We start from the raw sequence: 21,324 nt of genomic DNA on the forward strand, positions 1-21,324 counted from the left end.
ATTGGCAAAGACAGAAAAACTCCACGACAACAACACTAACTCCATCAGCTGAGGAAGGTTTTGTGATACAATCAAAAGTTCCTGAAGAGCCACTAAATGAACCTTGTGAGGAGACAGTTTTGTCAAAAAACAGACGTTGCCCTTTTTTGATGCTCCGTGGTAGTTTTCCTATTACTGTAATTTTCTGTCTTCAGAAATATAAATGGGAGAAATGACAGCTTCCATCTTCTGAAAATGTGTTAAAGGGATCCTGTTTCTTCAAGGTCAATTAAAAAACCTTATAGTTTTGAAGTCCAAGTCCCGACATTTCTCATAATACATCACAATACAAAAAGTCATATCAAAACTTTTAAAGTTCTTTTGCGGTAGTCTGGATTTGACAAAAGACACAACTGGACAATGTCTGTTACATTTTGGTTCTGTAGTCACACTGGCTTTGTAACCTTTGTGCCGGCCATCATATCAGCATTTATTCAGCATCAGGCAGAACATCCTCTCCATCTCAGCCTCATCTCTAACTCTGCACAAAGTTCAGGATGTTTTTCATTTCAGATTTCTGTCTTCTCCAGCTATCACCTGCTGGCCCTCAAGCCCTTGTTGCTAATATCTAGCGACACTGCGGCAACTCCCTCCGCTGTCTCCTTTCTGCGCTCTGGAAAACTGAGCAGGAAAAGGCGGCGAGAAAGCAAAGTTGATGGGGACTTGGCAGTCGACTGGCTACGAGGGCCAAGCACAGTACTGAAAATGGCAGCTGTCAAGAGATGTGACGCTGAGGGGGAGCAGGCGAGGTTCGACCTCCCCCACCACCGCCCTGGTCTGTCTGAGGACTTTGTCACATGTGTTACATACTCCTGGTCGTCAGAGTAAATGCGGACCGGCAAGCTTGTCAAGTTGAGTGAGGAGGTATGTCCGTGCGTGAACTCAAGTGTGACTGCTTAGGTAAATCCATTAAAGGGCTGAGAACAGAGGGGATTTCTTCATTGATTCAGCCAAAGCCAGGAGAGCAGGTGATATGAATATCTCATCACATTTAACATCACATTGCATCTAAGCTATTGGAGATTACAAATAAATATGTAACAGTAAAATGAACTCTGAGGCTGACGACTAGACAAGAGTTGCACTTTTCAAAAATCCCTTTTTGAAAGGTGTTTTTTTGAAGAAGTGGTTGGGTAACTAGGAATCTCTAAAACAACCTTAAAGCAACATCAGAAAATGTTAGAATGTTGGAAACTACAGGAATGGAAGATAATCATACATTTCTTGCTTAATAATAATGCAAACAACCTAACATGGTTAGAAGAAAATAGGCCTACAATGTGGTAAAGTCATGAAAGAAAACAGAGCATACATCCTACATTTAATAATGAAACATATTAAGAAATTTGTAATGGATCTGCATCAAATACACAGAGAAAATAAAATAATATAAATTATCTGCTAGATTTACTCTAGTTGACTCTAGTGTAGTCCAAGTAAAATAGCAGAAATGCTCAAAAACCTTCAAATGTTATGAAAGCCATGTATAAAAATCTCAGGATTTGCAACAAAATCAAATGACTTTGATTTTGAACTGTTATTATAAGGTCAATTTAGTAGCTATTGTGGAGCTTTCAATCAGCAATAATACCGTAAAAAAAAAAAAAATAGTGTAGCAGATTAAAAAAAAATTGTAGTAGGTCATGGGAAAAAAGTAAATGATAATAATCTTTAGGATCAGCACCAAAACGAGGTCCCTGGCAAATGGTCTTACATTCAGTCAAATTGAACAAAAATCTGTTGTCATTCACATGCTGCCAAACAAATAAATGGAACTGAAAATATAATCTCTTTGCAAAGACAGAAAAATGGATGATAATCTTACATTTATAACAATGCAAACTATTCAAAGACAGAGGATCATGGTTGTCAGGCGCAATATGGCACAATAATGAAAAATAAAATAAAAACCAGCAGGAAAACCAGAGAGGTGAAGATAATTCACTGCCCACAGAGGTTAAAACCAAAGTGTACGGTCACTGAAAGGTTACGCATGATCGAAAGGCCTAAAATATATCCATACTTCAGCCATGCATGTGATCCTTACCGTTCCCTTGTTTAACTAATATTAAAGTTTAATGACATCCATTCATACAGCGTGTTGTTCTGCGATACATTCATCGAGGCACCTATCCCCCTGTGAGGTCATGTGAGGTCAAACCCTCTCCTGAGCCACGAGAAAACAACAATGTGCCAGCAAGTTTTTCTTCTAACGCTGGAAAAGTGCAAAGACTCCCATGACAGGCTGGAAAAAACATCGGTAAGATGAACTGTGAACACAGCAATTGCTCTTCGCTGTCTTGCTCCAAGCGCCCGGGGCAGTTTGAACCAGGGCTGGTGGAACATGGGGGGGGATTGTGGATTGTACTGGAGGTGACGAGGTTGGATGGATTATTTGCTGCCAACTTAAGCGACAGCAAGGCTCATGCACTTCCTTCTTCTTTAAAAAGTGTTTTTGCCCCCAAGGGACAGGGTGTTGTGGGACAATCATTAAGCTGTAAAGGGACGGCCCTCACCAATCAGCCCCCGTCAGTGTTCAGCAGCGCCGCAGCCTGACATGTGAAGCAACAGCTAATCGAAAGCCTCGTCCACTTTGCTTTCACATCAGCGGCTGCGCTCTTGCTGTTCGTTCTCTTTGTCTTTCTTTGTTCCACTCACTGTTTCTCTGCCTCTTATGTACTCATTCAGTCACACAAGTGACCCTAACCCTAATTTTCCATTGAATACTTTTTCTGAACTTACATAGCAAAATGTATACCCTGAACAACACATTTCTAACAGGAACTTTTAATTCTATCATATTTTTGACTTTGAATCCTGAAGAGGCAGTAGCAAGATCTTTGCTGCCCTAAAGCAACAACACACCATTGACGTATCTGCATGGTGACTATTTTGCTCATCAGGTGATTAGATTTCAGGCATCCATTGTTGATTTTCCATCCTGTACCATTTTTTGGAGCCCACTTAAAAATTTGAAGATCCTGCAAATGGAGGCATGTATGTGAAGACTTGTATCAGAGGAACTCTCACAGAGTTGTTGCAATCGTAACTGTTTGCTAATAGAGGTTGATAAAGGTTGTATATTACTTAATGTCACTTTAACTCAATTTCCTGTTCCTCAATTTACTGATTTGTATGCTGTTTCTCATCATTTGAAGAAACAAAGCTTAGTCAGCCTAGCCTAGTTGAAGCCCCAGATGAACACACAGTTGTCATTCATGTAGTTGGGACCAGTGTGAACCATTTCCCACAAAAAAAAGATCCTGGAAATAGAGGAACTTCAAAGTTAGGGAGCCGCAAAGTTGAGAAACTTCAAATCCTAAACTGTAACGATTAGGCCACATAGGAGGAAGTACAGCTGTTGTCATCATTGTGGTCTTTATTATTGTTTTACAAGCTGATTCTATTTTCTGAATTTCTTACGACAGTCTGGACCTACTGCTAAATGATGAAAACATGTTTTAAAGAAAGACAGAAGTTTAAGCATGTACCTTTGTGCACACACCTTGAATATGTGTGTAAACCTTGACATCAGACCATCTGTCTCTCTGTGTTTTAATTTATATAAGACGTTTCTTTTCTTTATATGTTTCAGCTGCCTATTTCTAATACTGGCGCTTGTCCTTACGTTTGACCCGTCAGGGGTGTTCTGCACCGCTCACTGCACTTGTTCATGCCCCACTGAATGTACTGTGATCACAAAGACTGCCTTTGGAGCAGGAATGGGGTAAAATTCCTGACTTCTTGAAAAAGAACTCTTTGCTTTAGGTTACAAATGGAGCATGTGTGTGACACAGCACAAGACAACGTGCCTGAGGAAATGTGAGGGGAGCATGTGTCAACACATACAGTACATGTGTTTCTGTGCAATATCCTCACCCATTGTACCAACACTCTTACCACTCTTTCTTTTCAGCTTTTTGACCTCATTCTAAATATACCAAGGCACTGAGACGCTTATAACTTCACATCTGTGGCAATAAGGGTCCCTGCTCATTGTTTTTTTCTTTTTTTGTAGGTGAAATAAAGGTCAAAGATGATTATGATGGATTAAAAACAACTAACATAAAAAAGTCTATTTATGCCAAAAATACACTTTCATACAAAAAAAGTCACTTAATGTCACTTAAATGCTACTATCAAAATATAATTTATATACTAATGGCGTAAAGAAATGATGTAATTCATTGCCCTCTGAATGTGTTGGAGTCCTATAACAAACCAAGTTTCTCCACTTATCTATCTCATCTCTATGTTGAGAAGGTTGATTTCAGAGGATTAAGTGTAGCTGGAAGTTCACAGAATCAGCTCTGCAATAATAAGCAGTGTGTCAGTCAACAGTCATACATGATGACGTTTTCTTGAGCAAGACTCTGAATTCCAAACTTACACGCTCAAGCAAAGAGTCTAAACTCCTCCAAAAATGTGGTAAGTGTAATGCAATGATGAAATCCAGTGTCTCTTCAAGAGACGAACATACCCCAGGATGACACGCTGACCTGATGTTTGCACAGGCGGCCCCGCCAGCCTCAAAGACATTTCATTTATAAGAAGAAAAAAAAAAAGGTGGTGAGAACGGAACAGCGCTAACACTCATCTGCAGCACTCTGGACAGGAAGGTAAGCAAACAATCACCAGGAGCAGGTGCCTTTTGATAGACAAAGCTGCCAGCGCGAAGGCTGCATGTCAGCCAGGTAAATAAAACAGAGAGGGGAGAGAAGGGAGGGGAGAAAGGGGGAGGCTGATGGGAGTGTGAGACAGAGGAACGAGATGGATGGTTGTGTTTTTGCAGACTAGCGGCAGTGTGAGAGGAAGAAGATATTCACTGTCAAATTTTGGGAAAGCATGTTTGAAACCAAAGGTGTTGTGGGTAATATTATCTATCTATCACAGTGAAATCAGTTACAGTATGAAGTGTTAAAATTAAGCACAATCTTGTTCACCTTGTGGGATACACAGTATTTCAGTGTCACAGAGCTATTTACTGCATGTTCCTGTTTCCAGTTGAACATTAGGCTAACAGAGCATAGGACTGGAACCCAACGTAAAATAATCCTTCACAGAGGACATAAGGTGTAGTTGTCTTGGAATAAAGATCCAGTGTGTATGTTTTCATTAGTTTATAATCCCTAGCCTTAGAATGAACCGTTTATATCTACAGACACCGCGGGTTGAACCGCCATGTTTCTATAGTAGAACTAAATGGACAAACCAAAAACTGGCTGTAGATAAGGCCCTTTGTGTTTCTCACGCATTTCATCAAAATTTCCTTTAAATTCAAACCTTTTATTTGTCAGCTGTTTAAGTCTAGTTGTTAGCTGTTTCAATTATCCACAAGCAGAGGCTGATTTTGGCTAAACTGGTATACTATTTAGACAAAAATGGGTGTTTTGAACATACTATGAACAGATAGAGAAGTCCATTATGTTGCAGGAATGGATTGAGAACCTTTTATTACCTGTATGTTTTGACATCGGCGTCCATTATAGTGTAACTGCTATGTATCAATGATGGTTACAGCTGCCTCCACACAGTGTCTGTTTGGGCCATTAAAATCACTTGGTCTACATTAAATATGTTTTTTTATTGAACAATTAGTGCTGATTTTACAAACCTTAGATTAGCTTCATGTAGCACCACATTGGAACTTCAGAACTCATATGAGAGATAGTTACAATCATTTAAGCATATATCCCCAAAAACTGTTATGACATATTACTTTGCCTCTGATTTAAAAAATTTTTTTTTTTACCCCAGTATCATGTTTCAACAGGAAATCCATGTATTTACTACATTAACGACCAGCTAGCTTTAGATAATCTTAATTGTTTCAATCCACCTTCTCAAAATAGGCCTTGTAGAAGCAAATTCACCAAACTTTGTCTGTTTGGAAATTCACATGGCTGAAAAAAATCTGATTGCTTTGTCCTCCTGATGATTATTCCAGTACGCAGCCAAAGTGTAGTCAGTAAACCATCTAGCACTGTGACAGGAACCAGAGGTATCATTTGTGTCGTGTGACTATGAAATCTGTCTCATGTGTTTGGCCTGGCCCTGACCATGAATTCAACAGAGTTTTAAGCTATGGAATTTGGAAACACTTTGTGGAAATCTGCTGCCTAACTCTTGTGTTTTTTTTTCTGACTCCACTGAGGAAATAGTTCAAGTATATAAATGTTTTCACTGCTGCCACAACAACAATCCATCTACGATAAATATTTTGAAATCATTGTTTTACTTTTTCTTCCTAAAAATGATGAAAAATATTCATATTCCCCAAGAAATTTTTCAGGATCGAAATTGTTTATGTACATATGAAAACAAATGTGAGGGACATGACATGCATGTTGGTAACATTCACATGAATCCAGGCAGGGAGAGCAAAAAGAGAGGAAACAGTGAACTGTATTTAAACCTGGATTCCCTTTCTCCCTTCCTTCCTTTCATCTTTTTTTAACCCTAAGAGGAAGAGAGAGACAGGACTAGAGATGTGACTGTCGCTCCATATTGTCCTTAATGAAGCTTTCATTTCACAGCATGAAAGACATGCAAATAAAAGCCACAGACTTCATTACTAACAGCATGCTGGACGAGATCAACAAAATGTTTGTTGGCATGAATATAAAATGGTCCATTCATATTTTATTTGCAGTTATTTATTTTACTAGTTTATTTAACACGGACATTAATATGAAATTTGTTGGGTTGTCAGAGTTATTTTGAGGTCACGAGGCATAAAAATAACAGAGGAGTTCAAAAAGTAATTCATAGCTTTAGAGTAATAGTTCAAGTATAAATTTGGACTTAGAAAGACATCATTTTACATTCTCATTATTTAATAGTTAGATCCAAGTTTTGTGAATTAGTGCTTGTGCGGTTAGCAGCATTGAAAATGGTCAGATTTGAAAGGTATTGAACAACAGTGCAGAATATCTCACCACGTTCAGTCGTGGACTAACTAAACTGGAGCATTTATTAAAACCTTCGCGCTGTCCCATCCCCATTGCTAAACATCAGGAAGCCGCTGAATGTTCCTACTGTGACATTAATCGGTTCAGCCTAATGTTTCCAGAAATTAATCCATACGCCCTCACACAGGCTTTCACTTCCTCCCATGATACACCACGCCAAAGAAATCTTTGACGTCTCAACAGCGCAGTGAAAGAAGTTGAAAGGGTAATCCTGAAACGACTTCATCACCTGTTTTTCCCTCATCCAGCCCTCCCCGATGCTCCGTCTGAGAGTGTATTTATCCCGATTTCCCTCTAATCCAATTAAACATGGGAGCAGAGGTGCTGTCACTGCCAAACATGTTTCTGCAGGAGCCAACTGAAGAAAAAAAAAAGCCTCGAGACAGATTAAGGCAAAGAAGATCCTTAATTTGTTAATCACTGAACTCTGCTGTCACTGATAGGGGGAACGAGCACGTCTTCATACACAGGCCCTGATATGAATGGGGAGTCAAGCGTGAAACACAAAGGGGGAATCAAGAACAATTACCGGTAGAGGATGAGAGGATCAAACGTGGATTCATTTCATTATCTGGACGATGCCTTGCTGCCTGTCCTTCTCTAAATGCTAACGTCTGCCTCGGAGGAGCATGGAGTCAGTGCAGATGTGTGCTTTAACTGAGGCCCACTGTGGAGGGATGTAATGGAGGGTGAACCCACAAGAAGTCAGTTCAAGTTTACATCTTGATCATGTGAATTCACAGTTTGACTAGTTCTCAAACTGTTGTTAACCAAGTGATGATTGGGTTCTCTGAGGGGAATAATGGCAATCAAAGCTGCATCTGGCAATATCTTCAAGTAAAATTCAAAATGGCCAAGTTGAACTTTACTGGGAAGTCATTAATCTTCTTGTGATTAGGGCTTTATGTTTCTTAACATGTTTATACTATCTTATTATAGTTCTATCCTATGCCACAAAGTGGGGTGCAACAGAGGTGTATCTAGCTGCAGACCTAAGACTTGAGACTGAAGTCATGACTGCTATGTGACTTGAAAGCAAAAACAAGTCTCAAGTTTAGACCTGGGAAAAATTCCCAGACTTGTTCTCATCTGTGTAAAACATAATATGAACAAGGAAAAATGCAATAAACATAGATTTGAAAGAAAATTTGATACATTCTGTGACTTTTTAAAGGACAGAAGTCTATCTTAATACAATACTCTCTGTTGTTGAGAGAGTTATTGACAGCCCTGTCTCCTAGAAATTATGTTCATATACTTTATATAACTAATTTGCACCAGCAATTATGTTTTGAGAGGAAAGTAATGCTGACCAAATTACAATAATTTTAATTAACATAATAATGATCCATATCAGATAGATACAGATATAGAATATTCACTGACAACAAGTCTCATCTGTTTTTTGCAATCTTGCAATAATAGCAAATACAACATTATTCAGAAGTCAGCACTAAGTCTTCCCCTAATCATCACCAAAGGAGTAGCAGGAGTCTAGACGCAAACCCTGGGTTGACAGAAACACAGTTTATGGGAACCAAAAGGACAAACTTTGCCCACTTGATTTGTCAAACTCAGACTACTTTATCCTCATACTAGCTGCAGTTAAACTTTAAAAAGTGTTTCTGACAATGCAGATCTTCGTCCATAACTTTATAATGGTGTTAGCTCCATATCATTATCACTACCATAAGTAACTGCAATTTAAACACACTGAAACCACATCAGTTAGGATCTTCCAACATGGCAGCGTGTCCTCTGTAACACCAGTAGTTGATGAAGCTGATGTGGAGCAGCTGATGAACAACAAAAGATTGTCACTGTGTGCATAATTACCATTCACACTTATTATCGGGCAGGTGCAGGAGCTGTCCCAAACACACACACACACACACACACACATGCATTCATTACACACATACACACATACACACACTCTTGGCTTTTGTGTGTTTTGACACTTGGCCTCAAGTCATGATTGATAGATGCTGTTTACTTGTGGGCAAGGCACTCAATTTCAACTTAAGATGCCATTAGTGACAAACAATGCTTTCTCAAAGGAGGAAAAACAAGCTAAAATAACAGTTATTAAGGTAATTATGAGTTATAGATGCTATTAGGGCTCGATGGATCTTTGTTATTGTGACTAATACTTCTTTGGTAGGTTTTCTTGAGGTGCCTCGATTCTCTGACGCCTCTCCAATTATCGATAACGAGTTTTTTCTCTCTTGATGAAGCATCATCAACACCCAACAGTTCTGAACTTCAAGGACCTTCAGAGGGTGAAGCTGTACAGCCAGTACAACAGTAAAGAACCATTTACTACACACTGAACCACACTGAGTCACTGAGAGCAGGAAACTGATTCAGCAATGCTCCCAGTTGGTCGAAACCTCATTTTTCACCTGATGTTACAGTAAAGAACAGCAGTTAGCTGCTTTCCCCTCTGTGAGTTAGAGTGGGTCCACTCTCTCTCCCTCTGTTTGTTTCCTTCCTCCTATCTGTGTGAATGGTAAACTTTTGCCTCCTTTGTGAGTCTGTTTAGTCTGTCCTCTTTCCAGGTCTCCATGGCGGAGAAGAGGTCCTGTGGCCCAGGTCTGTTTGGCGACACCTGAAGTTGATCAACATACTCTCAGGCTCATATTCTTCATATATGTTCACAGCAAATTTATATTGTCTTATCTGTCCATCCTGGGAGAGGACGGACAGACACAACAACAGTCCATTTTGCTTCTATTTTCCCACCTGTGAAAGGGGATATTTCTGAGTTTTTCCGTATCTGAATCGATGGTCTGCGGATAGAGGGTGCCATATGCTGTAGCCTACAGATTGTAGCCCCTTGAGGCAAATTTGTGATTTGTGATGTTGGGTTGTATTAAAAGATGTTTTGTTCAGAGTTAAGAAATTGTGCAAACTTTAATATGAAGATTACCCCTGATTCCAATCCAGTTTTGGTCATAACAAAATTTGCTCATTTGGAGGTAAAAAGTGGAATTTAAATGAGTCATTCCTTCTGTGTTTTATCATTGTGCAGGTTGAAGACAGTTTCTCTTGAGAGATCTGCATGAGAAACTAATAATTTGAAAGAAAGCGGTCAAAGGTTCATTGGCGTTCCCTCTATACATTTGAGGGTCGATTGCTGACAGAAATGTTGCTAGCCTTCTTTCTTTAGTATTAGAAATATTTGTTTGTTCCCTCTCTTTTGCATTTTGTCATGGGTTTGTCTCTTGATTAGCTTCAACACTTCACTGCTTCCATAAATTAGTGTTGTTGTTTTAACTGTCACTTTTGATTTCTCCCCCAGCTTAAAATCCCCATGACAAATTCATGCACTGAAACTATTTTCTCAAGCCACTGGATTCTCATAAACATGTACATTGCCGAATAATAGGAAATACATGCCTGTTGTTTTTTTTTTGTTCTCTTTGTTTAATGGAGCCCTGCTCAGGATGCACCAAGTTAGGTAGCATATACTGAAACCAAATGGCGTGCAAAAGAATTAACATTCTAATTAAAATCTAATTAGACTTTGATTTGCCAGATAATTATACTTGTGTGTCGCTGTTCTCTGGACTATTCAGATTTGATGAGGTGTGTTAGTGGTAATTACCTTGCTGATATGGAGTTGTGTGACAGCGCAGTTTTCACACTGAGGCGAAACAAAAGACAATAGATTTACTTACTTGGGATAATCCATCTTTTAGTAGAAGATGTGGTCTGAGTTTTTGGTTCTTGCACTTAATAAGGTGAGAGTAGTTCCTGAACGTAGAGCAAAATGAGAATATATAACAATCAGGATTTTAACAAGATGCTGGACATCAGTGTTTTGTGTTAATGTTGTCTATAGCCAATTTTTAATATTTAATATCTTTACATTTTTAAGTTTTCATGACAGAAATGTGGAAGTATGTTACTCACATTTCTAAGCTCTCCAATTAAAAACATACAATTTGTATATGAAGTTTAACATCTTTAAAAGATTAACCTTTCTATTATGAAAAGAAAACTCTCTTAAGGTCCAACAATGTTTTCATTAGTATATAATAACCTTAAAATAACAATTCTTGTGTTTCCGTTACCTTCTAATGAGTCATTTTTATCTACAGATGCTGGGGGTCACCTTCCATGGAGACCACCGCATTGAACTGCCATGTTTCTAAAGTAGCCCAGAATGGACAAACCAAAAACTGGATCTCGATCACTAGCTGCTGCTGAATCCTACACACTGGTTATTTACATTCAATAATATTGTTGAGCAATTAATTGATTGTGGGGATGGAGGAATTTGATGATATCAAAGACTGACATCTGTCTGTCAAATTACCCAATATTTAGTGTTAGTGTAACAGCCAGTAATTGGCCTGTAAATTTACATACAGTACATGTTTATATTTATTCGTACTACATACACACAATACTTACTTTTCATAAAATTCTACTGTGTCTACTGCTGTTGTGTTAGCATTTACTTTTACTCTGCTCCAGTTGAATAGAAACATGATTATAAACTATTATAAATATATTGGTATATAAAACAAACGCAAAAAGCAAATCAGCTCTTTTCTTATTATATACTTGAATCAATCTGATAACAGCCAATCATGTTTCATAAGCAGGAGGTAAAGGTCTTTGGACCTGAAGACTCTGCAGTCAGTGTTAAGCATGCTAAATATTTAGCTGAAAAATGACTGTATCACAGGAATAGCACACCTAAGCACACTAAATTTAGACCATTTGTTGTGACGTAATAAATACAATTTATTATTTGTGTCGATTGTGTCAAGGACACTTACTTCAGTGAAGGGCAATGACTGGGACTCAAAAACTTGACTCAGGACTTCATAGCCAATACTTGAGACTTGCTTGTGACTTGCAAAACAAGGACTTTGTTCCACCTCTGCAAGTAGGAAAAGTTCACTGTATGTCATGCTGCAATTAAAGATAAGATCGTTTTTTATATCATTTTTGTTGGTTAATTCCTGTTTTATTTTGTAGTTTTCCCCCTTTTGTGTCTTGTTCCATTTCACTTCCTGTCCTTGTCTTTTTCAAGCCATTTTTAATTGCTTGCCCCACCTTGATTGTGTTCACCTGTGTTCAGTTAGTCCCCTCCTATAAATAATATAAATTCCCTGTGTTTCCAGCCATTGTATTCCTAGTGTTCTTTTTTTTGGATTACTACCTGTTTTTGACACTCTGCCTCTTCCCTGTTGGATTCGTTTGCTCATTCTGATTGACCTCCTGTGTACTGACCCTATTTTTGGCTACGACTGATTTCTCATAACAAGATCTTGTCTCAAGACTTGCATTTGAGTCCTATTGCTTGTGTTATCAAAAAAAATTAAAAATACTCTGTTGGTGATTGGATGAACCATCTATCACTGTCTATCATCAGGGAACTTCAACTAATCAGATCAATGAACCATATAATGTACTCTTCCTCAAGCCAGTCGAGAGAAGAACAAAGACATCTTTTTCATCAAGAAAAGCCTTCAGTGCCATTCTTTTCTCTTCTTTCAATGAGAAATGCTCTCCAGTTCTGATATAACTGATGCTAGCAGCAACTACGCTAAGCTCTTTAGCGGTCACTTCTCACTCACATCGTCACTCACAAACATAGCGTGATCTCGGGATTTTGTTATCTTGCAAGGTTAGGTCGAGGGGCCATCCCAGGACAGAGCTTGCCTTCTTAACCAGTCTGTTAAGTCTCTTCCAGTCAGCCGTCGAGGTGCTGCTGCTCTAGCAGACCACTCTGTAGAAGATCGCTGATGCCACGACAGAGTCACAGAATTTGTCCTCAGGAGTGCTGCTAGGGTTGCGACCAGCGTGGAAAAATAAGGGAGACTTTGGCAGCGGCCCATGCTGTGGGGAACACAAATGGGATCTGGGGGTCCTCCCACATGAGATTTTGAGTGTCAGACACTTCATTTCCTGCATTCTAGTTACATCATACAAACCAATTAGAGTTTTTTATGCATCAATTTAAAAGTCCTGCTACTCTCAGCATGAATGTAAAGGAAATAACAGATCATAGACAGGTAAAATGTTTGGTCTGTCAAAATAAAATTCACATTTCTGTGAAACTGTTTAGAACAGCTCTCCTGGATGTCGGCACTGACATGAAGATCAACCTGTTCCACAGTGAAGGAAATGTGAAGAAACAAAAAAAGTGGTAATTTATCTAGGTTGTTTGACCTTTTACGCTGTTGCACTCAAAAAGACCAGAGTCTCCTAAAATAGGTGTTGATTTCCTCAACAATTAGTCAGCATCTCCAAATGAATATGGACTACAAACCTCTAATTTGATGCTACGTTTACATGGATTTTAATGCTGGTGCCAGCTGTTGTATCACCATCTTATTTGCTATGTACAGTTAGACAGCGACATATGCAGTAAAACCAGCAGACAAATACACCGAAATGAATTCCAGAAATTGCAATAAATATATAAAACCCTTTAACTCTACCTTTATTGAGCATGTTTTGCAGCAGATACAGGTAAACCAGGTAGAGCTCAACAACAGCTGTGCTGCTTTCACTTTGAGTGTCTGTCAGTGTGTGTTTACCTAATTCCATAGCCTGAAGTCACATCCTACACACCACATTCAATCAAAAGCCACAAGTGATCAGATAAGCTCAAACCTGGAATTTCCCGTATGTCCTGGAAAATACCGCTTGATGAAAGGTATCATTAGCGTTTATTGTAACCTGAGGTGGTGGTAGTCAGAAACACAGGAGTTACGAAACCTAATTACTCATCTAGAGTCAATAGATACAACTGTGAGAACATTTGCGTCCTGGTATTCGCTTTAAGACTTTTGGTTTTGGAATGCCGCTTGGCCACATGTTCACATTGCAGTTGGTGAAATGGTGCTGTGGAGCTCAGCGAGTGGAGCATGGCAGCAATAGGATGAGGAAGGCTTCAGTTTTATGCATACAGCTCCATGGTGCATTGCCAGGTTTAGAGGTTCAGCTCCCTGTGTAGATCAATGAGTAGAGAAATGCACTAACTCTGCCAGATTTGGGGATTTAAATCACACAATGAGCCATCCATGCTGAAATTGGAGGCACCTGTGGTTTCCATAGTGTGCCTTGAATAAAAAGGCACATTTAATTGAATGTTAAACAGAAAATTTGTCCTGCTCTTGTGCTCTTACATGTTATATCTGTGATGCTCAGTGCTTTCAGGGACTCATTTTGAAAATAGCCTACGTGTTTCTAATTGCATTGAAAACGTATATCACGACACAACTGCTCTAAATCAGTCAGTTCTCGTATTTTCTCCTACTTTGTATATTTTGACTGTTATGCATCGAGGCAGATTCCCTCTATGTGAAAACCTACTTGGCAATAAATGGTCACTGATCACTGCAAGGTACAATGAACTGCAGATGCCCATATCCAAAATGCATTTGCTCAATACCAGACCACTTTTTTTTTTGCATTCTAGAGTCTGTTGCTGTTGTGTGTTATTGAAGGAGCACAGGCCAAAGTTATTCTTGGGCACATATACGGGTCGTCACCCTCTTTGCACATGAGTTATAAAAACTGAAAGAGGAGGAATGAAGAAACACAAACTGGGTGAGAAAATAAACACAATGAGGCTTACAAAAACACATCACATGCGGGAAAAACAATATTTAAAAGGAATTCTTTAATGCTAAACTTAAGAATGTGTCCTTGTGCCACATCTCTGAAACAGCTTAGATTTTGCAGACCACACATCTGCAGTCTCTTCCTGTTGTCATTTTGCCAACAGACTTTTCTGTTTCCTTTAGAGTGATTGTTCTTCTCTGTATTGGGAAAAGAGTTTTGGATGCCTGCTTTGTTTGCCACGTATGTTCATACTATTTCAAGAGTATGTGTGTCAAGACACGCTGATATCAATGGTTCAATGACAGGCTTTTAACCTGGATATTAGCAAATATTTGAGGAAGAAGGAGAAGAAGAATTTTCTCATGCCTTTGCAGCTTGTGTGGTTCTTCCAAAAATCATAATAGCCCGAAGAGTTAGACATGGAAATCGTCTTGTATCTAAGTTCCCCTCTCTGTGTTAGTTTGGAGGCCAAAAGTTAACGAGAACCTTGTGGTTTTAATTGCAACACAGATGCAAGTTTTGTTTCATACAGGACCAACATGTTGAGCCACGATAAAATATTTCGGATCCAAATTTATATTGATATACTATAATTAATTTGTCTATACGTATAAGGTATACAGTGTTAGTGCCTTGCTCATTAAGTACACAGACTACTTTTAACTCTGTACAGTCTGAAGACAAAGTACACTACAATATTTAGTAACTGACATCAACTCTGTTTGTCCAACTACTTTGTTAATGTAACATGATTAAGTATCCTTGTTCAAAAGATGATTCAGATGTTATTGGGCGTGTGCACTGGGACCTCCAAGCTCTGTCCAACAGCTGGTTTTATCTCGGTCATGCGCACGGGACTGGAAACTGCTGAGGCTTTTAAGTGCGGTCGGAAAGATTGTATTCAAACTTGTGCAAACGTGAAGAGACAAACAATTTGTGAACTCTGTGTCGCTATTTCGGTGAGACGTTTAGAGACACAGGATGGCCTAGTGGGTTTCTGCCTTTGGATTCTCACACCGTGTGTTCCTTCCCTTCCTGTATGTGATGCATGTCATTAAGGATGGAAATAAGTATATGTCGTACTTTGTAGATGGCGTTAAGTTTAAAAGGTACTTGAGTTTGTTTATGTTGTGCAACTTATATATACCTCATTCTACTATTAAATGCAGCAGCGTTTAGCCCTGGCGTCGGTGCATTAATAAAACAAGTCATAAGCCATGTTTAAAGTGTTACCAACCACTTTATAATCAACAAAAACTCTCTGCCTTCAGCACTCAGACGTACGAGCTTCCGAAGAGCACTTGAAGGCAGCCTAACTTTTCTAAGGAGTGTGTACTTTTAGCACGGTGAACTATTAGCATCGATTAAAGCTGTCTTCTTAACAGAGTCGGTGAGCGTTGTGGAGCCAGGTTGGTGTTACTGAGGATGTGGGAGAAGAGTGAGTCAAGGGGATGAAGAAACCCCGCCGCTGCTGACGTCGGAGCGGTGATTTCCTTTATTTCGCAGATCAATCAGTTAACTTGGTTGTTTAGGAGGAACTTTGACATGTAGCTGCTCACTCACCGCGGGATGTGCACGTCGTATTCAGCTGCCTGCGCTCCGTGACACTCCTTCGAAGCTATTTATTGTTGAGACTTAACTCTTCACCGAGTTGTTTGCGTGTGTGTGGGGTGTGTGTGTGTGTGTGTGTGGCAAACATGTTTGAAAAGCTGTCACGTTATTTCACCGTGGAAGGTGAGCTTTTCCCCGGGAAGAGTCGGTGGACCTCGGCGGCGGTTGCTGTGGTCCTCCTGGGTCTGTTTGCTTCGTCGTGCTGGGCAGAGGAAGCATCCTGCCACGGAGCCTACGACCTCTACTTTGTTTTAGACAAGTAAGTAGGACAAAAAGTTTTGTTTTTCAGACTGTCCGCTCTTCCTGAAGCTAACACTGGAGGCTCTGTTACCCTTTGTTGTGTGCAAATCTTCATATGTAGTTATTTTTGTTTACCTGTTAGATGCACGCAGGTGTCACACACTTTTCTGTGACCCCTGCTATCCGGTGACCTGATTGTGGGCCACTGCAATAGTTTTTGCATGGTCACATGCTGCATTTTGATAGCTGCTTCCAAACATGGTGATATCATAGTATTAGGTTGAGTAACACATATGGCCAAAAGTATATGGACAGTCTCCACACGTGCAACCGTGTAGATGGGAGGATCCATATACTCTTAATGAAGGGAAGTGTGGATGCTACAGTGGAAATGGCTCAGACATTGATGGAAATGGTTTTGGGAAAGCCCTTTCCTGTCTCAACATGATAATGTGCACAAAGCCGGCAGCATAAAGAAATAGTTTTCCCAGTTTGGTGTGGAACTTGAGTCAATCTCAACCCCCGTCCAACCCCTTTGGGATCAACTGGAGCACCGGCTGTGGGCCTTATCAGCCAACATTAGCGTTGGGCCTCACTAATGCTCATGTGGCTGAATGGGAGCAAATCCCTGCAGCCCGGTTCAACATCCTGTTGCAGCTCCTTAGTGCCCATCATGCTGTAGTAGGTCTGGGAAGCTTCATGAGTAAGCACATTTAGCCCATTTACCACAAGTTACTGTTCACTCCCAAGTACATCAGTTCAAAGGTTTGCTTTGATTTTGATAATAGACACAATTCACATTACACAGAGGATGGATGCAATACAGTAAGTATAGAGACTACAGCATGAAAAAAAAACACCTGTACAGGCCCTCATAGTTGGAAAAGGTGTGCATGTTCATGCCTAACTTTCTGAAACTGGTCCTGATTCAGTCAGGCTTATGACCGCTCAGATCTGAGAGATAACTGAGGCCTTACAGGTGTCAACCAAAGACACCCACTCTGACAAACATCAAGGAGCGGCATGAGTCTTACCATGAACACACTGATTCCAAGTAGTTTTATGTGGTTAACCAAGCCTTAACCATGCTGTCTTTAAAGGGTTTATCACATGGTATCACAAGGTTTGTCCATGTATTGTTTCCTTTACATGGGTCATGCTGCCAGTGTTAGGGAGTGACCATGAAAAAGGAAGACTGGTTTGTCATCTCTTCCTGCCTTACAATAGCAAAGAAAACGCTTACTACTTTAAAATACTTTTATAAATAGGTTTAACCATGTTTTGTGAAGTGTAGATCATTCCATTATTTAGGCATTTATGGAGATGGGAATAGCCATTATCTTGTCCTATGGGATCAACCAAGAGGAATTTTACCATTGTCACATATCACCTTAACATATGACCATTTGAGCCCTTGAACATCACCAGAGAGAAGGCCTTAAACATCTCCATTTTTTTTTTTTTTGTTATTCCTGCAAACTATCAAGAAATAATTGCATCACCATTTAGAACAGAAGTTGGCAGTGTACCACTTCCTGTGTTTTTTATGCACTCATAGCGCTGCTTCAGACATCAAACATACAGACACTGCACAGCCAGATTCAGTCAGTTCAGCAAAACCTTATAGCGCTGCTGTGGTGTCATGCAAAAAGACCTCCAATATATTATGCAGAGTTTACAGCTTTGACAGCAACTGTTTTTAATCCTGTCCTCCCCCGGCTTGGAAACGTGCCATTTCTCAGGGCCGTTGAGTTGAAACACTGCTCCCCTGACCCATTTTCGAACTACCCCACCCTCATCTAAATTGCAAAATTACAGGATGATGACTGAGATTATTGGTAGTATTACGTTTGGTCAAGAACATAGATCTTAGTTTACTCTTCCTTTTTATTTTTTTTTATACATTTGTAGGTTGAGGGTTTGATTTAAATATGCATGTTTATGTTTGTGAAATATAAAAGCCTAATCTGCAGTTTTGGGTGTCAAATAGTTGCGTGTCTCTTTTCCTGGAAGTTTACTGTGCCCTTGCAGATAATAGCTCCACTGTCAGATTTCCTGATCCTACCGATAAGACTAAGGTCCTAATGTCAGCAGTTTGAGTTGCAGATTTGTTGCTGCAGTAATCTGCAACTTTTCTGTACAAACAAATGTCCATTTTGGTGTTCCAAGTGTTGATGTTTCACGTTGAGGCCAGTTCATGCAAGCTGTACTGATAGATATCAAATAGTCACATGGAATTAAGTTCTAGGCGATGTTATTATTGTTACTGTATCGATGTTACAATTATTGTTATATTTGCAAATGAACACCTCAGTATCAATATATAACTTAACAATATAACGAGAATGAAACTCAAAATAATATGTATTGTGATTATGAAGAACAAACAAGCTGAATGATTATTTCCTAATTTAATTGATCTAGAGCACTCAAATATGCTTTGAAAAGTTTATCTCAAAGAGTAACTTAACACTAAATTCCCTTTTTCTTTTAGTTAAATATGTACTCACTTTATGACACTAAACATCGTTTAAACCTGATTTCAGTCTGTAGAGTTCATTCAGAGAGTTCAACAGAGGTTATTTGCCGTTTCCAGAAGAAATCCAATATAATTATGTAATGAGTAACACACGAGTTCTTAATATCTGGTATAGAAATAAAAACAAGAGTTATTTATTTATTTTTTTCGGTGGCTTTTTGTCTTTATGGGAAAGGGCAGCTCAATATAGACAGGAAGGTGGGGGGGGGGGGGGATGACACGCAGCAAATAAGCAAATATGTAATTTAACCATGGTTCTATGAAATCTGGATGTATATCTAGTATGGCTGAAGTCAGCTTAGCATGAGCAGTGAGCCACAGCAGCACACTCGATCACTAGCCCCTTCAACACGATACAAATGTGTAAAAATATCCCTGCCGCACCAACACACTTCACCACTGATTACTAATTACCCAGTGACACTCCAGTGTTGTGGAATACAGTACAGTGGAACTTTCCTTTACCCTCACAGCCATGTCTTCCCTCCACTGTGTGACCTTGTCTTTGAGCAGCAGGGAGGAGAGAGAGGTGGAATGAAAGATGAGCCTCCCAATGGTCAAACTCTTCTGTTTTATGTTCTCCGCACATACATTGAATTGTAATTATTGGTTTAATTACCTCTTTGTCGTTACATGAAGGGCACATTTTACACACTGTGTTCATTGTGGTCAGATTGACTTATCGAGGGGTGAGAAGGGCCAAGGGCTACAGGTTGACACCCACCTAACATTGGTTTGTCCTTGATCACAGCGAGAAATTTATGCCTCTGTTTCCACAATTACCAGTACTTAATTAGTTTTAATGAGACAAAAGACAGTGGTGGAAGAAGTCCTTAGTGCTTTAACTCAAATAAAGATAGAAATACCCCCAAAGCAAAACCTGCTGTTTACAGTTTGGGGAATTTTCATGTGTTCATAATACTGGAGAATGGAAGAAAAGAAGAAAAAACTGTTAAAGAGGACAAAGGAGAGCTGCAAAGATATGACTGGAGGAGAAATGGAAGGAAAGAAGAAAAGCAGGAATGAAACCAAGTCTCACAGTCCAGTACTTACTATGGACTTTATCCATTCTACTGTATTCATGCTCAATAGACTCTTTATTAGACTTTTTTCTTTGACCTATTTGGAAAGTCCTATATTGGATTAAGTACATTAGTAGTGGCCATATTTTAATATGACGTAATGCTATTTGTGCTGTGCTGGTGTTTTTTTTATGTTACACATTTCCTGTTTATCTTTAGTTGTCTTCTTTTCCTGCCCATGGCTCTTGCTTGCAAACCTGTGCAACTGAACTTGAATTGACTTCACCACCTCAAAAAGAGTCATCCCCACCACTGTCTACTCCTTTCTGTTCATAGTTACTTTGGTGATTTCACCACCATTATATTGGGAAATAAATTCTAATTCTACTTGCCAACTAGAAAGGCGAAGCTCCTGTGAACATTTGAGGGTTGTAACAGCTGAAGTGGCTGCTATAGAACACAGACTTATCAGCACAATTATCCAGCATGTGGCTGGTGTTAATGTCCAACTGTGGTTGTGGTACAAAGCACAAATACTGTACAGTATTTTACTCCCCAGCACACAATCTGCTGCCACTGACGAGCTGCAAACTGACTGTTGTTTTCTTGTTCCAGGTCTGGAAGTGTCTCTGCTGACTGGTACGAGATTTACTCGTTCGTGAAGAACCTTACCGACAGATTTGTGAGGTGAGTACAAAGTCGCCACTGTCACTGTCATACATTTTCGTTGGAAAGCAGAAAATGGTTTCATAATGCTGCTATTTTGAAATAAGAAAAACATGAAGTGAAATTAAGCTTCTCAGACCTGCAGATACTGAATGGGGCGAGGGCAAACAGTGATTTAAGAACAATTACAACATGTAGCATTATCAAGCAATAAAAGCAGTACATATGAGAAGAATGTTCTTCCAGAAAAGATATTCACCATCTCTTAGAAATGTCACCACAGACAGGATTAACTGAGAGCAGAAATAGTACAACCCTTTTCAGCAAATATGCCTTTACCTTAGTTGTTTTATCGGATAAATGTCTATAATTAAAGAGCCTACAACGTTAGTTGCAGCCTGTTGCACAGATTTAAAGCACTTCCCACCTGTTTTTACAAACTATCAAAATTGCAAAAATCAATGACATCCTTTTTGCACATAATTCATTAAAAAGACGAAACCAGAGAAACCGGCTTGAAACGTTCAGCTTGCATAACGTTTGAGTCAAACGGCGCCTGCCAGCACAGTACAGACGGTAGCGACCCAGCCAGAATGAAGTGGTTGGTTGAAGAAAATAGCAAAGGCACCAGGTGGGAGTGGGT

The 21,324-nt window shown here is 39.5% G+C and overlaps 1 protein-coding gene across 2 annotated transcripts in view; it reads left to right on the forward strand.

Moving 5' to 3' along the window:
* Positions 1–15,905: 15,905 nt before the first annotated feature.
* antxr2a (ANTXR cell adhesion molecule 2a) overlaps positions 15,906–21,324 on the forward strand; it is a 74,484-nt gene continuing 69,065 nt past the window's right edge. For both annotated transcript variants that reach the window (XR_007887492.1, XM_051422888.1), the window contains exons 1-2: positions 15,906–16,473; positions 20,631–20,702. Coding sequence is in view for 1 of the 2 variants with exons in the window: in XM_051422888.1 (XP_051278848.1) it covers positions 16,301–16,473; positions 20,631–20,702 (245 nt within the window). In the remaining variant the exon portion in view is untranslated. The remainder of the gene's footprint in view (positions 16,474–20,630; positions 20,703–21,324) is intronic.

This window comes from Dicentrarchus labrax, unplaced genomic scaffold (genome assembly GCF_905237075.1).
Source record: "Dicentrarchus labrax unplaced genomic scaffold, dlabrax2021, whole genome shotgun sequence".
NCBI classification, from domain to species: Eukaryota; Metazoa; Chordata; class Actinopteri; family Moronidae; genus Dicentrarchus; species Dicentrarchus labrax.